The sequence below is a fragment of the Polyodon spathula genome, chromosome 2 (assembly GCF_017654505.1).
Source record: "Polyodon spathula isolate WHYD16114869_AA chromosome 2, ASM1765450v1, whole genome shotgun sequence".
Classification (NCBI taxonomy): Eukaryota; Metazoa; Chordata; class Actinopteri; order Acipenseriformes; family Polyodontidae; genus Polyodon; species Polyodon spathula.
Window position 1 is genome coordinate 97086545 of NC_054535.1, and position 24964 is coordinate 97111508.

A 24964-nucleotide genomic window follows, 5' to 3' on the forward strand; every position below is an offset into this window, starting at 1 on the left:
TACTTCATCTTCAGCTTTACAGGACAACAGTGGCATCCAGGAAAACATCGCCAGTCTGTGGGCAAAATGCTCACTGACATGTTACCCTGTGGATCTTTGTCATGGCAAATCAATATGTCAAGCCCATTTAGCTACATAACCTTCTTGCACAGAGCTGACCTTTTCATTATCAGCATATATATATATATATATATATATATATATATATATATATATATATATATATATATATATATATATATATATATTCCCATCACTGCAGTAAAGCAGTGGCAGAGACTGCAGGCAATAAAATCATTATTTTACAAAGAACTTCAAGTTCTTCTATTTTTACTCACACCTCTGAATAATTTCTCTGTTTTTAAAACTAGCAAGTATGTAAAGTAACTGTTGCTTTAAACTGATATGCTTACAGACCAACAAGCCTGACTTATATTATATGTAGATTTATGGAAACTATAATAAAATCCAAAATGGAAAATTACCTATATGGTAACAGTATCCTGGGAGACAGTCAGCATTGATTTAGGAAAGAGGGATCTTGTCTAACTAACCTGCTTGACTTTTTTGAGGATACAACATTGACAATGGATAACTGCAAAGCATGTGACATGGTTTATTTAGATTTCCAGAAAGCTTTTGACAAAGTCCTGCATAAAAGCTTAATTCTCAAACTGAACGCAGTAGGGATTCAAGGAAATGGATGTATTAGGGAATGGTTAACATGTAGAAAACAGAAAGTACTGATTAGAGGAAAAAACTCAAAATGGAGAAAGGTAACCAGTGGAGTAGCACAGGGATCAGGTCCTCTGCTATTCCTAATCTACATTAACGAGATTCTGGGATTAATAAGATACTAAATACCAAACAGGCTGAATGGCCTCCTCTTGTTTGTAAACTTTCTTATGTTCCAATTAAAAATCTAACTATACTGTATATTCTCCATCTGATTTGAACTGCATGCTATTTTTAGGAGTATCATTCTAGCTGTGAATGAACAGATCTTTCCATCACTTCATGAAGCTATGAGTTGGCCTGGTTGATATTTGGAATATATGTTTTAGTATGTTGAGATTTCTGGGGTATGATCACAATACAGCAAAGATTACTGTTGGTTAAACAGTAAGTAGCTTCAAATAAAAATTATTATTATTATTATTATTATTATTATTATTATTATTATTATTATTATTATTATTTTACAATTCCCTTCACAATACCACTTGTTTATTGTGTTTGAACTCATTCAGAGTGGTTCTGTGGATCCAATATTGAGTTTTCTTTTTTCTCTGCCGTAACAGGCTTCCTCCTTCCATTCAAGTCATGTGACAAAATGGGCTTTCAACTTTACATTCCACCTACTCAGCTTCATACCTGTATATGTAGTGTAGTCACACCCAGAAGTGCATACTTAACCCACCACTGACTAAAAATAGGTGTTCAGGTAGGTATGGATTTACTTTATCTATCTGATTCGTTTAAAAATATTCTCCTATAGTTTTGCAGTTAACATTTATCCTTCCACAGCACTAAGTAGGATAAATGGGCTTCATTTGAGTCCAGAGTAGGGTAGTATCTGCTTTTAATAATGTCTGTTTACACTGTTTTGCTAATGAGAAATAAGAACATATGTTAATGCCTTGTTTATAACACATGCAAGTCCAATTTAAATGATTAATAGTAATGAACAGGCTTAATTACAGTATCTAAAAGTATTAGCTAAAACATCTGGCCTTTTTTATATATATATTTTTTTTTGTTGTCAGTCAGTCCAGCCAGGCTTATTAGGCCCAATGCATTAAGCATTTGCATCAGTAGTGTGTTTCAGTACCATTATTATCTGAATGGAGTATGATGATACTACTACTACTACAACTACTAATACTAGGGTCCTGCACAGAGCGCTCGCGTCGGGAGAGATCCTGCGTCACTTTACCGACTCGGACGCCGCATGCCCTTTCTGCGGTCAGTCCGAGTTGGTGGCTCACATTTATTTTCTTTGCGCCAGGCTGCAGCCGTTCTTCCTGCTTTTGAAGAACCTTCTGCTGCAGTTCTGGCTGCATTTCTCCCCCACCCTCCTCATTTTCGGGCACCCTGTTCATGGCTCCAACAAAAAGAGAGACTTCCTCGTCAATCTGCTCCTGGCTCTTGCTAAACTGACCATTTACAAGACCAGAAAGTGTAAGATGAGCGGGGAAGGTCTCTTTGACTGCGGAGCCATGTTCAGGGCCCTCGTCCGGTCAAGGATTCATTTAGAGCACGCCCACGCGGAGTCTGCTGGCGACATGGCATCGTTTGTCGACCAGTGGACTCTAGGGGGCGTGCTCTGTACCACCTCCCCTTTTGTTCTAAATATTTAATTTGCAGTCCTTTTTTGTCTGGTTTTCTTTTTATTAGTTAAAAGCCCATTTCTTTTAGCATCCTCAAGATGAGGATGCTAATGAGAATTCTTTTGTGTCCTGTACATTGGATGGTCCCATTTAATGGGCTTTTAAATAGGACTACTACTACTACTACTACTACTTACGCTGATACTAAATAATTAATAAAATATTATATAATATTATTATTTCTTGTAGACCACTGACATAAACGACAATGAGAAAACATCTTTTGTACTTTTCGTCCTTCCACAAAACAGGAAATGCAGGAAATGTGTACGTTTAGTCGATTACGTGAAAGATTACCGGACATGCAAATTCTTGTGGAACTGTTTGTTGTACTCTAATTGTAATCATTTTTAGAACACCTTGACCAAACACGAACATAACATTAGTAAAAAATGGTAAGTGCTTGTGTTTGTGTTTATATTATCAATAGATATATATATATATTATATATAATATATATATAATATGAATTAGAAAAACATGTATTTCATATCAGTCAAGCAGTGGTCAGGAGAGTCACACCTAATGTCTCTGTAAATTCTTGTACAGTAAATTGTACAGTATTCCTTATATTTAGTAGCAGTAATCGTATTGCTATTTGAATTCATATCAACTAATTAATATACTGTAGTGATATATGTTAACGCAGGCAGGCAGGCAGGCCCATCACACAGGGCAAGGCAATCCACACGCAGGCGGAGGGGTGGTGCGAACCTGGGACCTCTCTCACGAAAACATAGTGGAGAATACCGCGACATCACATGTACGTGTGTACGTGATAATAATAATAATAATAATAATAATAATAATAATAATAATAATAATAATAATAATTATTATAATAATAATAATAATAAAATTAAACATATCAGTATGTTAACGGGTTAACCTAAATAAATCTCTCAGACTAATAGAAATCATGATTCTGAAACATGCATCTGATTCTCAAATTGTGCAGCTTTTAAAGCACTTTCCTGAAACGTTAAGTATAAAGTATACAATGTTTGGTTTATGACACAATTATTAAAAAGCAATTTACTACAAAAAATCTCAACAAACACAATTTTGAATAACAGTCTGTCAGTACAATAGTTTACAGCTAATGTCCGTGTGCAGTAATACAGTATAAATATTTCTAATTGCATGCATTTTTCCACATTCAACATTGCAGCCAGGAGAGAAATAACCATTTCCACCACTGCCCTCTAGTGGTTACATTACGATTTTAAAGACAATTAACACTAAATATAATATACACATCTGCAGTCTGTCTGATTCCAAAAGATGACCCAATACAACATTCCAAACAATTCCTTAAACGTTTCCTTTTGCATATGTTATATACATTGATATACCTGCTTGGAAACCACTGTAGCCTATAGCAGGCAAATATTTTGGAAAGTCGAGGCCATAAGATTAATACTCACAGGGGAAAAATATAGTGTATTATGACAAAAAAAATACAAAATTAATAAAACCAGCTGCAGTCAAACCAGCTGCTTCCCTCCTTGAACTGCTTGTCACCCTACAGAGGCATACCCAGGCTGCCAGTCCCTGTATGAATGTATTAATCTGACAAGCTGTCTGCACTGCTTTTCTTATACTGTAAATATTTTACAGGAAACACCTATAATACTCTTATAATAATAACTACAAAACATTAAACACTTGAAAACTTAGAATTTCTTAAATAAACTAAATTATTTTAAAATTCTTATTGCATTTAAGTCTCTTTAGTACTTCTAAATATATCTTTAATATTTATCGCTATATAAATCTGTAGTTCTAGTAAATACACCTGGTAACCATGGTGAGAAACTACTACATACATGGTCCTAAGTCCTACTCTTTACTGGTCACAGGCCTCAAACTCGTTGTGTCAGTTGGCAACAACAGTCTTGTATGCAATTAAATCAGCGACACCAGAATACTGAAGTGGGTATTTGTGTGTCTTAAGGTTAAAAGTTATCACCATGTCTTTTTACACAGCTGTACTTCCAGTTTATAAACAGCGTGTCTGTCATTTTCACTGCCTTGATGATTTGGAAGGCCCTTACTATTGTCACGGGATCTTCTTGTCCAGTCATTAGTGTTCTAAGGTATGCCACATTTTTGTCTACTTCAGAGTTACACACATACTTAACTGACTTACAATGTACCTGGAAGGTAAAATGTAAAAATATGCAAAATGTAAAGTTGTCTCCATTGTGCTGGATTCAAAATAATGACTTTCTTTTACTCTTATGCATCCAGCCTGTACTTCTCAGTGGAGAAGGTATTTACCGGCAGTGAAATTAGACACAGCTACCTTCCCACTGTCAGTATGGTATGGCGGCACCATGGGCAGCCAGGACAGTGCTGATCTGAAATGAAAAGTGCTGTTTTTGATTTGTTTATTTATTTATTTATTTTACTTGTACTGTGATTGCTGCCTCTAATTCGTTTTGGGAAGCTGGTTGATGGAAATCTGTAGCAAAATCTGCTCTTCAAATTGATGCTTAAAAACATGAGTAATTTGTGAAGCCTGGAACAGAAAAGCACCTGCCAAGTGAGTGCCTGCTAGCTGCCAGATCAGCTGTCTTACCCATCATGTCTGAAACTGACAGTGGAAGAGGGACAGGCTGCTTTTATATAACATGATAAATATCACAGCTGCCATTTACCCTCAGCTATCTTCCACCCTCTATAACCCTTGGGGTCTTTTTATCCATTTCAGGAGAAACAATAGGATTAAAGCACTACATCAGGCCCCATGAATATCTTTACCTATGAATTTTAATTTACCTAACTTTTAGGCTAAGTGATCATATATATTTATATTTTAACCAACAAACTTACAAAACCATCTTTAATGTAATTCTGGCTTATTTACTTTAATGCCCACATTTGTATTACAAAATTAATTCCAAGAGTTCTTATTACTTATTACTTCTTTTTTTTTTTTTTTTTTTTTTTGTAGTGGAACTATGGAGCCAGCTTTTCACAGAGGAGACCTGCTGTTAATCACAAACTATCCAGACGAACCAATCAGAGCTGGAGACATGCCTGTATTAGAGATTGCAAACGCTATCCACTTATCCACAGAGTCATAAAAGTCCATGAAGAGTAAATTACTTGATCTTTCAAAATCCTTATGCAAGTAGTTTTGTTGTAGTACTACGTTATTCTCCTTAAGTGCAGAACTATGTCCTGGTGAATGTTTTGATATGCAACAGATTCAACATTGCTGGATGCTACTGACAGTCTCAATCTAGGTATAATTACACAATTACATGGTAATTGCAGTATAGTATTTCTTTATACATTTGTGTTTTAACCAAACATCAGTAGCATTTTGATACAATTACGGTACAAACATACCAATACCTCAGAAGACTGATTTACAGAATGTATGGCATCATGATCAGGGCATAGTGAATATCACAACTCATACTGCACCCTCCAAGAATCAATAAAGCAATCAGTGGCATTAATACAATAGTTTTTACATCCATTAAAAAAAAAAAAAAAATCTGTTTGCAGCACTTTTTGGGCAGTGTTTAATGTAATTTCAAATTGTTAAATATAATGCATTGAGAAATGCGTATTTAATGGCAATCCATTGGCAAATAAGGCTAAAGCTTCTTCGCTTTTTGTTGTAGCAAAAATGGAGAAGTCAAGTTCCTCACAAAAGGAGACAATAACGAAGTGGATGACCGTGGATTGTACAATAAGGACCAGCTCTGGGTTACCAGGAAAAATGTACTGGGAAAGGTGAAAGGGTGTGAATTGTCTTATTTTCATTCTGTTTTATTTGATTGCTATTTCTCTATTGATTGCTGTTTCTGAGCTTTCTGTCTCAACTTTAAAAAAAAATAGTGGACATCTAGGTTTTCAGTCAAGTCCTGAACATCAGTCATCCCACTTCCTCATAAAGTCTTATATATTTCAGTAGCATTACTGTAGAGCGTGTTGTATTTTGTTATTGATCTTTTAGGTTTTTTTTACTTTAGGTACAATGTTATATAGCAGAGCTGTGACAGTTGTCCAACCTCACCAAAAAATAATATCACAAGAAATGTAGTTTATTAAAAAGCTGACTAAACAGCATCAACCCCACTCACACATGGCTTCAGCTGCACATTTAAAACATAGCATCAGTTTGGCTGCACAATATGGTACTTTGAAGACTGCACATTACCCTGAACTTGTTAAAACCCCTAAAACAGGACACTTCAAAAGAGATAAATAGTATAGTATGTGTCTTATGTAGGAATGGTGACCATTGTGGTAGAGAGCTACCCCCTGATTAAGGTAAGGGTACAGAATCCTCAATGGATCTCAGAGGTACAAGAGACACATTAAAACACAACAGGCCAAATATACAAAGAAAACAAAGGCAGTATTGGTGTTTAAAACAAAACATAATATTTAATGTTTATTTTAGTTTTAACATAAACATGAGTCACTTTGGCAAACAATACCATTATTTTGCCATTATATTACCAGACAAAAACATTACAATCACATTGTCAGCCTTTATTACAAAATACTGTATTGAGCTAAATCTTCGGTGCAAACATACAAAGGAGATTTGATTGCTAATCATTCAATTGGAATCTCGATAAAACTGCATGTGAATTAAATTAGTGCACTCCTGTACCCACACACTATATACTTTTTAATCATGCCTAAATACAAATGTATTTTAACTCACTTGTGCTACACAGACCCCTTTATATCCTGTGTACCAGTACCTATATACCAACATTAACACTCCACACATAACACATAAATATGCACAGGGGTGGGGCACAATGGCTATATTTATTTTTAATATATGCTACTGCTTTGTGAATGAAGTATCTTTGACATATGGAAACAGTACAATTATTTCTCACTGTCACTCACTCACTTTTTTATTTTTAATATTGCTGCATACCCAGCTACCACAGTGTTAAATAGTTACAGATGCTCTTGTGTATATACAGTAGACGAGACATCGTTTGACCGGATTGTTAACTGCATAAATGGCACAACCATGATTGCTGCTTTGCTTGCTAAGTTTAGTTACATAACATACATCTGATAAAACAAAAGCCAAATAAAAGTAAATCATTTTATTTGATTGATATTTCTCTTTATGAGACATCAAAATGTGCTTCTCATTATCTGTCTGAATCTTAAAATCCCATCATGAAATATGTGAACCTCTTCACTGCAACCAGTCATCTAGTTTCTATAAGCAACAGAGAGCTCACTGTCAGAAGACGACTTATAATTGAGTCACTACTGTCTGCATCATTAGTTATCGCAACTGTTTTTTAAAAAAGTACTTTCTTCAACAGCTTTCTTTATTGGGAATCATGACCGTCATCATGATACTGACCAGAGAATAGGGTAAGAAGAAGAACTTTCACACCCAGAGCGATTTCCAAGGTCAACCCCACTAAAGTTGTATATAAGTAGCATACCAGGTTCACACAAGGAACATAGCAGCCCCTTTGTTTTGCATTCTTCTCAATCCACAGTAAACAAAATATAGATGTAATGTGTCTTGTGCCCAGCAGGTGGCTAGAGGGATATCCCAAGATGGAAACATCTAGTGAGTTCTTGCGTTTTGATGCTCACGGTCCAGCACAGTCCTGTAGTCATTTCCAAGTGTGAGATATTCGGACGGATGTGCAGACAGAGACACCTCCATACATACCCATAATATGGTACTAACAACATGCAAACCAACGTGAATTGCCAGAGATTTCATCCCCTACAGGGGGTAATAAAGTACTGCCTGATTGTGTGGGGTTAGTTTCTTGAAAAGCACTTCAGTGCCCTCAGGTTGCCACAGTGTATTCTGATATGTTAACTATTATAAATGTTTAAAAGAATGCAAGTGTACTGTACATGATTTGATTATAACTCAAAGGGCAACTGTGGATTTCAGCCTTGATGAATATAGATTTTTAAAAGATGAGGTGTGTTATTGACTGCAGACACCTTTTTTAAAAGAAAATTTATCTTTATTCCTGAATAAAGTGCGCCACAGCTTGCATCCACTCTGAGGGAATTGTTGTTCAAGGGGTTTGAATGTTTGTTCTTGTTCTTCGCTTTCATTTTATCACCACAAGTACTTGTAAATCCACCAAAAAAATTATTTAAAATGTATTTATTTTAATATATTTTGGTGTTCTATGATGTGAAACTGTCACTGTTAGAAATAATTCAACATTTGTGGTTTTGTTTTATAATTTGTATATAACACTACTGTACTAAAGTATTTGGCCAACTTAACTTAATCAATTCAAACTTTGTTTCTGAGCTAAGGCAACCCCCTCAACACCAACCATAACACAACCTTCACATCTGCTCTTCAGCCATGTTAGAAACAGAGCCCTTAGAGCCACATGGTGTAGTCATGGTATACTGCTGTTCACCCATGTTACCCCAGGTTACTTTGACATTGTGAAGAAGTGTTTCCTAAACCTCTTACAAGTAGGCTTCTTCTGTTATGCTTTGCTTTTGAAAAACGGCTTAATTCCCAGGGGGCTTTTTAGAGAAATACATTGACAGTTCAACATTCAACATTCAGCATTCAACCTTATCATGCCAAAGGTTAACATGCAATATGGCTTCTGGCTGCTGTGTACTAAATTGCTAGTAATTACCCTTTCTCCTTCATTTCTCTTGTGTGTGATTATATAGTGATTGTTAGTATTACTTCCTAATATTGGCAATTCCTCAAATTTAACAAACTATAGAACAGTTGCTAGTATTCTTTATTTTTCCAATTGAGTTGCACGGAAGCAATTTTATCCCAAATTATAATAAATCATAAAAAGAATGCGCTTGAACCAAAAATGTTTATTTCTGGAGGTCAATTTTCTTTGAAAAGCTGTGTGTCATTCCTGGAATTTGTAATATTTTGGGATCTATTCACAAGACAATAAAGAATGTTTTAAGGGATGTTTTGCGAAGGACTGTTTGTTCAATTAAATCAAGCTTGCAGTTCAAAAATCAATTTTCAACAGTTTTAGAGAGGGATAATTAGCTGATTCAAAGCACTGTTTAACCTAAGATGAAGATAACATTCCTTCAAGTTTTGTGAACAGGGCCTGGAAACAAAACACCAAAAGGTTCTAGCAAGAATAATAGTAAAAGCAATTCTTGCCGTGTTCTTGAGTGTCTTGGGGGGGAAAAAAGCAACAAATATGTGTGTGCTCATCATCTAAACAATTTCAGTCACACAATTATGATAAACTTTACTCTTCTCGTGACTCATTTTTCACGGCACGGCTTTTATTTTCTCTTCTGACATTGACATTTTTTAAATTATGTAAATTAAAAAATACATAGATGTTTGAAGGATAAATGTCCACATTAATGTCACACGATGGGAAACAAACAACTACAGAGTGAAAGACCCTCCTGACTTTTTACCAGTTTTTATACAATACTGTTAGATGAATGACTTCCATACAATATACAAAGAGCACCAGTTCTGCTGCTGTTTAGATCAATTGAATTGACATTGAATTACATCACTTAGTTGTTTGTTTACAATAAGGAAATTAAAATAAAAGAGTAATGCTTTGCAAATATGTTATTTTGTTTAAGACTGCAGTGCAGTACATAGCTGTCTGGTAAGTGTTTTATACATGCAGATTATACAGTGTGTCACAGTGTATTTTGTTAATGTATTTTGTTCCTATATAAATGTTAACTTTATTCAAATGCACTGTCAATTTAATTCATTCAAAAACTAACATTAAGGCATCAATTCCTACTAAAAGTAATTAAGAAATGCCTGAATGACGTTTAATACATGTAAGTGTAAGGATTAAACTTACATATTCATCTGATTAATCAACAAAGCAGAGTTTATCAGTGTCAGGTTATGGCAGACAAAAAGGTTCCCATTTTCCCCATCCAAGTTCCTCATGCAAGAGGTTAATCTTTGTGACCTTTTTTTATTATTAATGTTGAGTACCCAATTATTTTACCCCTGATATTCTGGCCCAATTTACAATGTTACATACCATCAGCAACTCCTCACCACAGCTCAGGAGAACTGAAGATATTACCTCAAAGCTAATTGCCTCTTTACAGCCTGCAATACTGGCCTTTGGAGGACAAAGGCAGCCCTGCAAATGTCCTCTTAAACTCACCAAGCGCCTAACTAGTACAGTCCGCTGCATCATGATGAGGAGAAATGGTTTTGCCTCCCAAACCTGCGGTAGCGCCAGAGCCTATTCAACACTCACTGGACTCGGAGACTGACAACTTCGTATAGCCAGGAGGCAAAATTACATTAATGCATAGTCACTAATGAAATGATAATGAAATGATAAATAATACTTAATTTATATCTGCAAAATCCACATATAATGCTTATGGTGTCTTTTCCACTTTAACAATGAGCCCTGTCTACCCACTGTTGAATCACAAGCTGGGTTTAAGAATGATGGCGTGTACGATTGTGAGAAATAACATTGGTGGTTTCAGATGATGTAACTCTCTAGTCTTTTACTACTGCTCTTATATTACTAACGTTTTGTCTATGAGACCAATAATAATGTGTTCCCTGGGGACAGCATGCCTCCACTCACTAAAATCCTTTAAATAAGAACAACAGATGGTTACTTACAGTTTGACAGGAAGAAGTTCTGACAGACAGTACATATAAATAGAAACGCTTTCAGAAAACAAAAAAGGGGCTGGTATTACCACCTATGAAAAACTTTTGGTCATTTATTTTTTCTGAGATACAGCTGCTTTGCACATTTTATTAAAACCATGTCATACATTACAAAGTATTGCATTTCCCTGTAGAATTGTTTCTTTAATTGCCTTCTCTTAATGGCAGTCATACTAAGATCCCCAATGCAAATATGCTTTTAAATCACACAGTATGCTGAAAACATGTTATATACATACATGGTTCTGTCCTTAATGTTTATAAGGACAATTTATGTTACAGGAAAATATGTTGCAATATATGTATGCAGCATTTTAAGTATCTGATGAGGTAGTGAATTGTCCACTGTCAGCTCACTCGGCTCAATGAGAAACTGAGGACAAGGGACTTTCAAGAAAATAGTTATTCAAATGAGAGGCAAATATTATTCCTTTAAAAAAGCACCCAAAAAGTTTATTCATTGTCCAGACCTTGCTTACAGAAGCTTAGTTGTCATATCTGGTGTGCTTACATTAAGCCTGTTTTATGTTTTATTAAATTTGCTGTTTTAACACCTTATTTCACCAAGACTATTTGGGATATAGGCTGTATAAACACTTTCCAGTTGTATGCACCTGTTATATTGCTGTTATGTGGAATGTGGCTTTGAGCTAATCATAGTCCAATAAGCACCCTTTGCCATTGGTCATGTGACTGTTTGGATTTTCAAAATGTAATATAGCTGTAATTTATAGTTGGAAAGGCATGAAGATCATATCTATGAGAATTTTGTAATCAGACATAATACTGAAATACTGATTATACATTTTGAAATACAGTATTGGCCTAATGGCTGACTTTGTTAATTAGATTGTGATTGGTGAACACGATTCAATTATTATTTTAGACTTTCTTGTTCTTAAATAATTGTAGGCAAAATGTTACTTAACTGCCCTGCACCCTATACATTATGGAATGAGAACATAACAGCGACAACCCCACGAGATATGCCCCCAGACACAAAACGGATATTTCTTTAAAAACCATATGGCACCTCTGTGATCACTGAAATACTCTCCCTTGTCAGCAAACGTCAATGTGTTGTAGTTCTTAATAAAATTAATTATTTTTGAATTGTTGTGTCTGACATATTCCAAACATTAAAGCTGTCTTTTATCACACACGTTATAAATGTTGCAATTACCAGCAACGTTATTTTAGATAAAGTATTTTATTACGATAGATTGATATTGTACATTCTGAGCATTGTGCGCTGTGTCTTGTATTGGCTATTTTATTGCGTGATATGTTAAACGTGTAGGAGCAAAAATAAAACAAAACAAAACAAAAAACAGCAGAGAAGTGTACAATGAATAACCTTCTCATAGTGTTGTCAGTCAGTAAGATTATTAATCACATGATCTGAAACGCAATATAACATTTTTTTTAAGATATATTCGATATTAAGAGCATTAGTACATATATGGTCCGTGCAAATGTTCCCAAAAGTGATTGCTGACGTGTTTCAAATATTGTGGTAAGATTATTAAATCAAATACCCAGCTGCTGTTAATAAACGTAGAATACAAAGAGCTGTTAACACCTTTAATAAAATTCCAGTGCTTCACTAAACATTGCCATGATGATGTAAAAATGTTGACAGCTTTCAATAACATTTTACTAAAGCACAATAAGCTACACCAATGAAAAATGCTACATATAACAAATCATTGTTTTTTTGTTTTTTTGTTTATTTGTTTGTTTTTTTTATTTTATTGTAAGGCAGCAAAGCGATGTTCCCATGAGACAAGCACCATATGTACTGTATTGGCAAAGCTGTAAGCACACCACCCAACCCCCCCCCCCCCCCCCCCCGCAAAAAAAAAAAAAAACAAAAACAAAAACAAAAAAAAAAAAAAAAACACAGTTCTGTTCTAACTTAGTTCTAGTAGAAAAGTGTGCTCTGGTCTAAACAAACGTCAGAGTTGTCTTGACAATGCTCAGATTCCGTCACGATTTCTTATAAATTCAGATCATTATAAGGGAGGTAACAGCACATGCTTCCACGAGCAACATTAAACAGAAGGCTCATATTACCTCACAATGGGTGCCGAATTTACAGTTTGGAAATATCGTTCTGTGTTTTCTTTGATAGTTTTAGGGGTAGTTACCTGTAGGACCCAAATCGGATCTGCCGTCCCAGTGCAAAATGAAGCACCTCTTACTAAAATGTACCCCAGAGGCAGCCACTGGGCTGTAGGTAAGTCTGAAGTTACGAATTGTCTTCATTTTTGGCGGGGGACAAGGATGGGTGTGTATTATTTTAAAACGGGGATTTATTCAGTATGTAAAATGGGTTTGCCAATAAAAAGTGACAATAATGTTGAACATGCCATGATGCTTACAAAAACAATACGAATATTATTAATAATTATAAAAGCTATATTCATTATTATTATTATTATTATTATTATTATATTATTATTATTATAATAATAATAATAATAATAATAATAATAATAATAATAATAACGTTAGACTGCTTACATCTATTTGCAAGATTGTCTTAAAACAAAACTTAAATCTGAAGTTGTCCATAAGAGTTGAACTTGGTTAAAACTGAAGTTAAAACTAGTTCTGTTGTGTCTTGTGGTACAAAACTGATAAACGTTTCAGTACTGCCTCAATGCTGTAAAACTGCAACGATCTTTACGAATTGTTCTAAAATATGGGCTATAACCTAACTGCTCATGATCATAACATATGCCTTTTTACAGCATAATACATGCGTTTAACAAAGTGCTATTCGTATTTAAAGCGGTTGAATCGCCAGTTGTATGGTATTAGCGTGCAAGTAAGCTATTTATATTCTGTTCATATGGTCTTGTGAATTACACTTACCTGAATATTACAGATGTTCACCACGGGGATCAAGGTGTACCGCTTCACTGCCACCCATTCGAGGAACTGTGTAAACGGGATGACATTGCAGACAAAAAGCACAGAACACAAACTGCATTCACTGTAGGCGTGGCGCAGCAATAACGATATACCAGAGTGTCTATTTCATACACGGAAATATATTCACGCATGGACTCTATATGTATGCAGTGTTTATTACTATTTATGTGAATAGAATAAAATTAAACAAAAATTAATTAACACATAAACAAACAATTAAATAAACAAACAAATGAATGGGTTTTTGGATCGTATCATTAACGTCGAGGTCCCCATTATGGTCATTGTGAAAAATCAAACACCAAACCAGGTTAAGAACGATTAAGAATGGATTTTTAAAAATGATTTTTATTGGTGAAATACTTTTTTGCATGGCAAACTTCCCCAATCAGATTAATTTTAAGAAACAATGATTTATTTTAGTTCTCCTGGATTTCATTGTACTGTTGTGATATTAAAACAACATTAAAATGTATTGCAGTTAAACTCTAACCATACCTGACAAAACACTTTTCAAAATGAGATTTTCTTATAGCCTACATCCATCATTGTTACCCACTAGACACAGCTAAATCAGAGCCTAAAGGAAGATTCAAGTTAATATCTTCTTTTTAGTTCTGTTTATTTCCTTTCATTTATTAAAACACCTCTATAGTTATTATTGTGTATTTATTTAACATTATCCTTTGGCATTTATCCGGTTTAACATTGCTGTGTGTGTTATTTCTTGCTGACGGTGTTTATTATAGTATTAATAAGTATTGACAGCAAATGCACAATCCAGATCCTTTAAGATTATTGGATATGAAGAACCCAATAATATATTATTAGAGACGAGTCTATCTGAGAAGTACTACATGATTTTTATTTCATAGAAAATTGTGTATTTTTTTGTTGTTAGATTTGGAATACAACAGTCATTTATCACGTCTAAGTTTTGATTTTTAATTGTAATAAAGGAAGCATTCTTAAACCATGCCCCTATAAACCCATTAATAACTCATTGAATTTGTAAAGCTTATCTCCTTTTTAAATCTTTTTTTAATATAATTACAACTAATACTTGCCTTACAGTGAATGATTCTATTTCCATACATCACAAATGTTGTCCCCCACTGTTGGATGCATGGCTTTGATTGTTTACTGTAAATGCTGTCTTTTATGCAGTGGTTAAGGTGTTAGCTTTGGGAGTGCATGGTCAATAAGATAGGGCTGGATTTAAATCTGGTTGATACCTGGCACATTAGCTGCTGTTTTGTATTTTGTATATATAATATGTGCTTTCTCTTCTGTATTTGGAACATGTATCTAAAATGTATAATTATAATAATTCCCCCAAATGCTTTACAACAGAATTGCCTTGGAAGCCTGCAATATGATTCCTGACTAATTGTTGGCAGTTAAGGCTGTTTGACATGTAAACACACTTTAGCTTAAGTAATCAGCTAAAATACACAAAACAGAACTTTCCAAGTCGGAAAATGAGGTAGACACTCCATCTAGTATCTCAGGGTTGTTTCAACTGCCAGACTAGAAAGGGTAGGAAATGTTAAAACACATAATTGGAAAGGGAGATGAATATATAATAGTATCAATCATTTTGAATGACATTGCTGTGACTGAAAAGGAAAATTAATAGACTGATTAGGATATAGGCATCAGGTTTATGGCTTGTTTACAATTACGATACAGAAATCAGGAAATGTATGCAAATTTGGCTACATAACTAAAGATGAGGCTGTCAATGCTTAAACTGCATTATGCAAAAAATAATAAAATACAGTCGATTGTTGACGATATCTGACAGGGGAAATATGGTGCAAAATGATCTTGCCAGAAGTGCTTCATCAATAAATGCAGCCCTGTTTTTGCAAACTAATTACTGGAGTCAGAACTAATCTTTGTCCTAGACCTGAAGCATCTGAAACGGTTCCCTGATTGCTGGGTTTATTTATGATTTCAATTTACACTTTCAAAGTCTCTATAAAGCCTTTATGGGACAATCAACAACAATTGAATGAAAATTTGCAAGACATAGTAAACAATACGTTTTTTTTTTTTTTTTTTATCATGTTACAGCACTGGGGAATCGCCCAGGATTGCATCAATACCCTTTCTGTAATTATCATGGGATACCTCAGAAAAATAAGGGGTTGATGGCCTAATCCTGAAACATTCAACACTTCTATATCCAACTACGGCCTTGATTTGAAATACTTTTTATCTTGTATATCATGATTTATTTACCATGTGTTTCAATCCAACTCTATTCTTCTAGGTCATTTGATGGGGAAGAAGAGCATTGGCTTGCCTTTTGGTTATGATGATGATGACAAGATGATCTACTTATCTGCACCAGAAGAAGTCAAACAGCTTGAAGGATACTTGCAGTGGTCTGAACTTGTCAAAAACTTAATAAGGTTGTTGGATGTGAACGACAGCCGGCATGCTGAGCTTTTAAGACAAGAGATTCTGTTCAATAGAAAGAAACAGTGGGAGGCAGCAGACCCCACCACCAAAATAACAACTTAAAGGAGGTGGGTACGGAATTTAAAGTCTGACTGCACTGATATTCTGTTTATATACTGCATCAAATAGTTTTCAGTATAGCTGATACATATGCTACATTTTAAGAAGACTCCCTTTGAGGTATATTTATACATGTTTTAATCCACTGACTGGTAAGCCAGATAGGAAAAAGGAAAACAAATAGTGAAAACACTACAATAAAAACACATTGCTTAAATCAAATATATTACCCGAAATGGTTCACCTTTTAAATGTATGACCGTGTGGTGTATAGGGTGAGTCATAGAGAGGTGAGCACAGGATCGTGCTCTGGCTTTGTGAAGGTGCACATCTGTGCTGGGGATTCCACAGAGATTGTGGCCTTGGCTCAGGCACTCCCTCGGTTTAGTGGCAAACTCTGTAGAGACTGTTACCTCACTGTGTAAACAGTCACCTGCAGGGCAATCCTTTCTCCTCCATCTGCTGTCAAGGTCCTTGGTTTAAACAGGATGCCCACTAATCTTAATTTCTTGTTAGCTGCTGTGGGGAGTTGCTTTGGTAAGAAAACATAACTAGACATTCTACATTTAGGAGAAAGACATGAGGAAAATGGTTGGTCACTCTAAAATATGTCACCATATTATCTCCTTAGCTCAGTAGTACGAATGTTAAGATGTGTAGCCTGGTAGAGGTGACAGGCCCATTGCAAATGGGGTCTCATTTCCCCAGTTAGCAAATAGTAGATTTATAATTGTTGTTAGCAAATATTTGTTATATCCTTTCCTTCACAACAATCTGTCAGTGTGGGACAGCTTAACAATGAATCTCAAGTTTGCCCTAGTCTAATTCATAGTTTTATTATTTAAGCAATAATCCTGTAAAAACTGAATTCTCATGCCTCACTCACTGAGAAATCTGATTTTCAATTTATATAGACTGTAAACTTCCATGCTTTAAATTAATTTTATAACTAAAGTTCAGGGGGAGGGTCAGACACCAATCTCTGCATCACCAAATCGAATCATTCAATTTACACATTAGCTAATTAAGATTGTCAACACTATAAATACCCTATTCACCATTTCGATTTCATCGTACCTGTACGCATGATGGAGAACTGTGGAAAAGTGATATGTGGATACAGGTGAGTGCAGTGCAGGTACAAAACACAGACAAATACTTTCAGGTGCAGAGGTGTTTATTGATAACAACGTCCAGAGCCCTAAGGCAAACACCTGTAAATAATAAATGCTGGAGTGATACAGCAGTGTGTTTCACTTGTAACTGTAATCCCCGGGTTTGACCCTCAACCAAAAGTCCAGGTTTTATACACACCCACACTAAATATGAAACACAAACACAAGACAGTGAGTGAAATTAAGTACTAGTGGTGATTACAGTTTTTGCCCATGCAAGCCCCAAAAAATCAACCAAATTTCAGAAAGCCAGATCTAATACTGCCAATGCACCTAAATCACGCTCCTCAAGTGACTGGTTATTTTTGGGGTTAATAAGGTTTTATTAAAACAAATATGTAGATCTTAAAAATGCATTCTTCAGATATGCTGTTAGCTTTAGTAGCCTGCCCAGACGAAGGGCAATTGGATATTCGATATCAGCCATATATTCCCAGATGTTTATTCTGCAAATTTGGGTTTTGTTTTCCTCTCCTTGTCAAAGGTTGGCTAACCCTTCAAGTGGGCTATGTCCAGTACTACTCACGGCATTGAATTGAATTGAATTAACTAAATTTTAACAAGCAAATCCCTGTATACGTTTTTGGGGTCTTTTTGCTAAATTATTAGGGTTAAAAAAACAACACACTATTTTCCTTTTCTGTAGCATTATTCAATAAGACTTCTAACATGCTGCTGTGTAACAAAAAAAAAATATAATATATATATATATATAATTTTACATGTGTTAATATTTAATAAGCCCTATTTTCTGATGGTCTTGAAATTAGTTTATTCATTGGTCAAAAACAAAACAATGAAACAGCCAAGAAGAATGTATGGCAGAATCTACTGACTAGCTGTAAACTGTCTTTTCTACCTCCTTGTAATGGTCTTTTTATTCTTTTTTTTTAAGGTGACAGACTACATGCTGAAGATTCTGAATGTGAAAGACAATAACCCAAGTTGAATTGGAGATATATCTACTTATATACACTACCTTTGAGAGACTGCTGTTCTACAGGCATTCTACTGTAACTAGTACCAAACAAAACTGCTTTTGTGTTGAACAATGCATTCCTGTATTTCTGCCTTTAACTTGACTCAATCTAACAACATTTTATTCTTTGATTTATTTATTTATTTACTTGTATATAAACTTTTTGAATGGGTTCTTAATATTTCAATATTATTATAGCTTTCTTGAGTAAAATTATAGTATTTTTAATGCTAACCCCAATGTTTATCACCCTTTGTTGCATCATATTATATTGTCACATATACAAATATATTAAAGCTCATTTTTTATTTGAAGGCATATATTTGAAAAATGTATCTGTGTTCATCCCTTATTTACATTACAAATGCAGAACCATTATCATTAAGGGCTCATTTAAACTGGCAGAGTGTGCGTGGCTTTGCATGTTTAAGATTCTAGATCAGGGCTACTCAACTCTGGTCCTGGAGGGCTGCTTTCCATTCTGGTTTTTGTTTAAATTACTTAATTGGACTAATGAATTGCTTATTAGAAGTTTAATTAGTCCAATTAATCAATTTAGTGTACAGTTAGAATAAAAACCAGGAGGGACAGCAGCCCTCCAGGACCAGGATGAATAGCCCTGATCTAGAATGTTCTTTCCAAATTTAAAGATCATGTAGCTTGTGAGATTTGAATTGTATTCAAATTAAACTGTTTGCAATCATACTGGTTCAGGGTTCTGTGTTCTGTGGTTCCAATGCTGATTTTTTCTTCTTCTCAATATCAGCCTTTATGTGGCTTGGCACTTGTTTTCAGCTGGGCTGGAGAGCCTAACTACATACACTGAACATTTAAGTTATATGACAATATGACAATCTTTGCCAGCACCACCTACTCCATGTATACTGTACCAGTCAAAAGTCTGAGTACACTTGCTGGAAACTAGGTTTTCATAATTGACAATGTTTTCCATTGTATACGTTTCTGTAAGTACTTGAAAATGAAAACACATGTTACAATATACAAAACAAAACATAAGGAGTATCAAAGCAATGTTCAAGAAAATTGAAAATTGTCTCTTGGTTAACAAGTTTCAGCAGGAAATCACCCAGCATGTCTTCCCAGCTCTTCTGCAGCAATTCCCAGAGATATAGGGCACTTGTGGGTAGCTTTGCTTTGACTCTTTTGTCCAGTTCGTCCTATACAAGTTCTATGGGATTGAGCTCTGGAGACTGGGCAGGCCAGGTCATTAGATTGAGTTGTCCTTCACTTTCCTTCTTCGCCAGATAGTTCTTGCACAAATTTGAGGTGTGTTTCGGGTCATTATCTTGCTGAAGAATGAAGGACTGCCCAACTAGCCGTAATCCTGATGGAATGGCATGCCTCTGAAGTATGCTATGATAGCCATGCTGGTTGAGTTTGCCATGGACTTGGTAAAGATCACCAACTCTGTCACCAGCAAAGCAACCCCTGACCATGACACTGCCTCCTCCGTGCTTGACAGTGGGAACCACACATGCAGAACTCATGCGCTCACCCTCTCTGCGTCTTACAAATACTCGGCGGTTGGACCCAAATAGTTTTATAGTTAGGCCAATGTTCTAACACTGTGTTATACACATTTCAGACTTTTAACTGACTTCAGACTGAAATCCCCTTGCTTTGGGTGACCATTTCACTGAAATTGACAAGACTTTTGCATTTAAAAATAAAATTTTTTAATGCAATTCACTTATGATTATCATCTTATATAAGTACACGTGTCATATAATGAAATATTAAGTGTTTCTAGACAAGTTTATACAGTTAAAAGCATAGATGATCATGAAAAACCTGGTTTCAAGCAGGTGTACTCAAACTTTTGACTGGTACTGTATATATATATATATATATATATATATATATATATATATATATATATATATATATATATATATATATATATATATATATCTTTTAAAATCATAGCAACCCCAGCGGTTCTGTGGGACCATGACACTGTGACCTGGCTGTCACTGGGAAAACCACACCAAAAGACATATTGACCCTGAATTATAGTCGGATGTATTTTTAAAATTGAAAATGACGCTATGCAAGTTCATTAGCAGTCTGTAGTAGCTGTAGACATACACAAGATGATACACTAATCAGTCTCCTTCTGATTACACTGCTGAGAGTGATATTTGTCCATTAACAGTGATAGTTGTCCATAAACTAGCCTTTACACTCAGAGACACAGAGGGCAGTTTTGAATCCAAGTGAGCACTTCCTGTTCTACCTTATTCAATACAATTGATCTCATTGTCTCATTGCATAATTCACTTTATTTTTGTCTTCAAGTGAAAAAATATATAATTATTCTGAAGCTCTGACAAAGACATGAACTACAGCAATAGCACTGGAAAGGCCAAGTTCACCAACCTTGAAGTCGCGAAATAAGGCTATATAATGAAGTTTAGCTTTATTTTATCTTCTACTATTGTGACAGAATGTCACTAGGTGGGGCAGTTGGACAAGCTAGCAGTCTGAAAAACATTTCATTTAGTTATTAATGTTCTTTAAGATTTCATGGATAGCAGTAATAATTTATAATAATTTAAAGCTTGCCAGGATAAACAATGTTTTTGACTAGTAATCAGGACTTTTAACTAATATTGAAACCTCAACTAGGAGTTGAGATGTCTGGCCAAAGTTATTTAAATATAATGTGTCTCTTGAAAAAAAAAAATTCTTTTGACACAACAGTAAATATTTTTTTTTTCTTAAGGCTACCAGAAGGAGACAACAGTTACCATTCTTAAAATTAAGGGATTTTGCTAAAAGTTTTGCCAATGTGAATCGCTGATATGGTTTTGAAAATCTGTTTACTGAAATAATATTGTATTCAAAAGATGAAAAACAAAACAAAACATAAAGCGCTTGAGCCGATCATACCAGTATTTTAGTGGCTCTACAGAATGGATTTAATTTTTTTTACTTGAGATATTGCGAAAGATCCCTCATCCACCAAATATGTGAAGGTGGGGCTGCCTGCTTCCAACCAAACAGGTTCAGATGTCTAGCCAGCAAGGCTGAAAAGGACAGGGTGTCAGACTGTAGTCTGTACAGTGGGATGTCACTGGAAACCACACCAAAAAGTGTGACAAAATCAGCAGTCAATGAGCTGCAATAGCAGTCTAAATTACAGAGATGCAAGTTCTACGATCATTGCAATCTGTAGTAGCTGTGGATCTCTACAAGATGGCATACTATAATTGTCTATAAACTCCAGCTTCACACCAAGCTTCCAGTATTGACGCAGGGGGCAGTCTGTTCTGACTCCAATTGAGCACTGCCAGATTGAGTTAATAAATAATGGTGAAGAGAAAACAATCTATGGTATTTAATGAACTACAAAAGGAGATCGTACCAAATGCTGTATTAAGGCAGACAAATAATATTTGAATGAATCCACTGGGTGCAAGTAATTATAAAGGCAGATTTCTGCAGGGCTACAAGCACAGAACTGTTTACAGCCAACCTCACAATTATTGACTGACAAGTGTGCCAAACCACGTGGTAAGGCTGAGATCACTAAACTCATTTCACTTGAGTCTAGAGGTTTATTAAGGTCAATTTAGCCAACTTATCCAATATAAAATGTACTCCCCTTCACATTGCATTGATGATTACGGGGTGATTATGTGCTGAATTGACAACAGTGTGTATCCTATTGGCTTTAACTTAATTTTACAACCTCTAAACAAATAGTATTGTTTGGGACAAATTGCCACTGCTTTACTGCGTCAGATGCCCACAGGACCTGACTAGTGTGGTCACTGCGACACCTGTTTTAATTTCATAAAGGTCAAACCGGTTTATAGACTGAATAATATCTGGCTGATCATCATGGACTACCCTGGCATTAGTGGGGAAACATTTGCAACTCTTATTCATAATATTTACCAGCAGGACTGATCTGCATGGTTTGGAATGCAAACTTTCACCTTTCTATCATAAAAATGATCACGATAATGATATATCTTCCTTAAATTCAAAACACTGATTAAAAAATACACAGAAAATTTAAACTTTAAAAAAAATGTCAAATAGAAAATGAAACATGGTTTTATTGATGAACTGAATATCTAACAGGTTCAACAACAATGTGTCCCGGGGGTATCAGTCACTACCATCCTAAAGCACAGTCAATGCAAGCAGAGGGAGAAAAAAATAATTTCACAATGCATTTCAACATTATAAGTGTTGCTATTGTGAAAAAGCGCTACATTAATATACTTACTGTAATCCTCGTAGTGTTTATTTCTAAATACTTCCTGAAACTTTCAAAACATATGACTGGATTAAATAGCACACATTGAAAACATTCCTAATAGCTGGGTATAAGAAGATACAATAGAAAGGACCTATACAAATCACAGAAATAAGGCTGATTCCATGAATGTGGCATAATTTGAAAACCATCTGCTGAGAAACTGGCAAAGATTTAATCTTTCTGCCGGACAATAACCAGAAGCATTTGATGTGAAAGCAGATGATTTTTTTAATTAATGTCATTCCAAGTGGCGGCCAAATCCAATTGAAAACCTCAGGATTAGAAGGAATGTAATGACCACATAACCCAAAGAATGAAGGAGCTAATTCAATTGACAGGGCCTGAAAGTATGTCTCATTCATTGTTGGAAAAAAACATGTAACACATAACCTTTAATTAAAACCCTGCTTTAAATATACCCAAGCCTGATTTTCAAGAAGAAAAGCTCATATATATATATATATATATATATATATATATATATATATATATATATATATATATATATATATATATATATATATATATATATAGTAGTATTTCTTTTATTTTATTTTTTTACGTTGGATCATGTTTAATGTGAAACCGGGTAAGAAATGATTTTACTTGAGCATATTTTTTCTAAACTAAAAATAAGAAAGATAAGAAAGATAAGTAAGTAGCAAGTAACAAGAGAAAAATAATTACATTTACAATTAATGTTAAAAAGATCAAGAATACTCTTCTTAAAATATAACATGAATGTAACATATTCCAACTCTTGAACAGTTTGTGTATTTTAGCTCTGTAAGAAGAATAGATGGACTTCAGAAAGCTAGTTAGCTAGCTAGTTTTACATAACAGTTTCAATGAATGTTTAACTTGTTTGTGTCTAAGGCTTCTGATATGTTTCCCCAGAGATAATATATGGATCATATCATATATTTACAGTATTTCAAATAACCATTCAAATTGCAGATTTATTCACTGCTGGTTGCACATTGCTTCATTATGCAACTCTGCAGAGGCTATGATTTTTTTACACAGTGCAATTAATTGGTGATTATTGAATTAGTCACTAACTAGTCATTAATTCTGACTGCCATTGTACAGATAACAAGCTGTTTTGGCATCATGAAACAGAACTCTTGTTTAAGTGGGGAGGGAAATGAAATATTTATTAAAGTTCTCTATGTACTGCTATTTAATTAATGTCATTGTAGTATGGCTTGAAATGCCAGGAAATACCTAACTGCATGTCTATACCAGAGTGCAGTGCATCGTCAGGTTTTATTAACATAGCAATCTATTTCAAATAATGCTGTTTCAGAATTGGTAATCATTAAATACCCATGCCAATCACTCTTCACTTGCTTCACTTTCAATTGTACATACACAGCTTAATTGTGAACAGTAGTTTGTTCAAAATGCTATCCTTGATCTGTTCCCAATGACTTCACTGTTTATTCTTCACAAACCCATACCATCTCACTCGCCAACCAGGGGATTGTGAGAAGTGTTAATTCATGCATGAATGCAGTCTTACTCATGTGAGCAACATCTTTTGTTACAAATTAATAGTTCTTTTGGTATGATTGTTGTTCAGAAATAACCCCAATGAAAGTTGACTCATGCTGCTTTATCAAGGTAAGTTACCAATCTATATTCAAAACGTGTTTGCATATATATCACACTCTATTTGCGCAATTAACAGGTCAGAAAAAAAGCATCATGTTGTTTGCTGATATTCCAAATAATGGTTAATTACACTTTGGAAAGCTAACTGTAGGACAGGCCAAATCATGAACTAAAAAATGTCACACAACAAAGCTAGCATCCACCATATTAACAATTGTGTTTTTCCTACTGGTTGTTAAAAGCAGGTTTATGGTAGGTGTCCTTGTTCACTGACAGTTTTGTACAGTTGAGACTTTTTAAACCCACTGCATTCTGGTACTCTATCTCTAGCCATTCGGGTACTCTATCTCTTAAATTGCGGTAAAT

General features: G+C 34.9%; 1 protein-coding gene and 1 pseudogene across 1 annotated transcript; both read left to right on the top strand.

The window, feature by feature from the left end:
- Nucleotides 1-4197: 4197 nt before the first annotated feature.
- On the top strand, nt 4198-7947 carry LOC121327232 (annotated as a pseudogene).
- A 5168-nt stretch (nt 7948-13115) lies between these two features.
- On the top strand, nt 13116-18657 carry LOC121327240 (gastrin-releasing peptide-like). Its single transcript, XM_041271156.1, is given in 4 exon segments — nt 13116-13303; nt 16283-16512; nt 16515-16541; nt 18604-18657. Coding segments are annotated over 4 exon segments (468 nt in total). The 5' UTR covers nt 13116-13146.
- The last annotated feature ends 6307 nt before the right edge of the window (nt 18658-24964 follow it).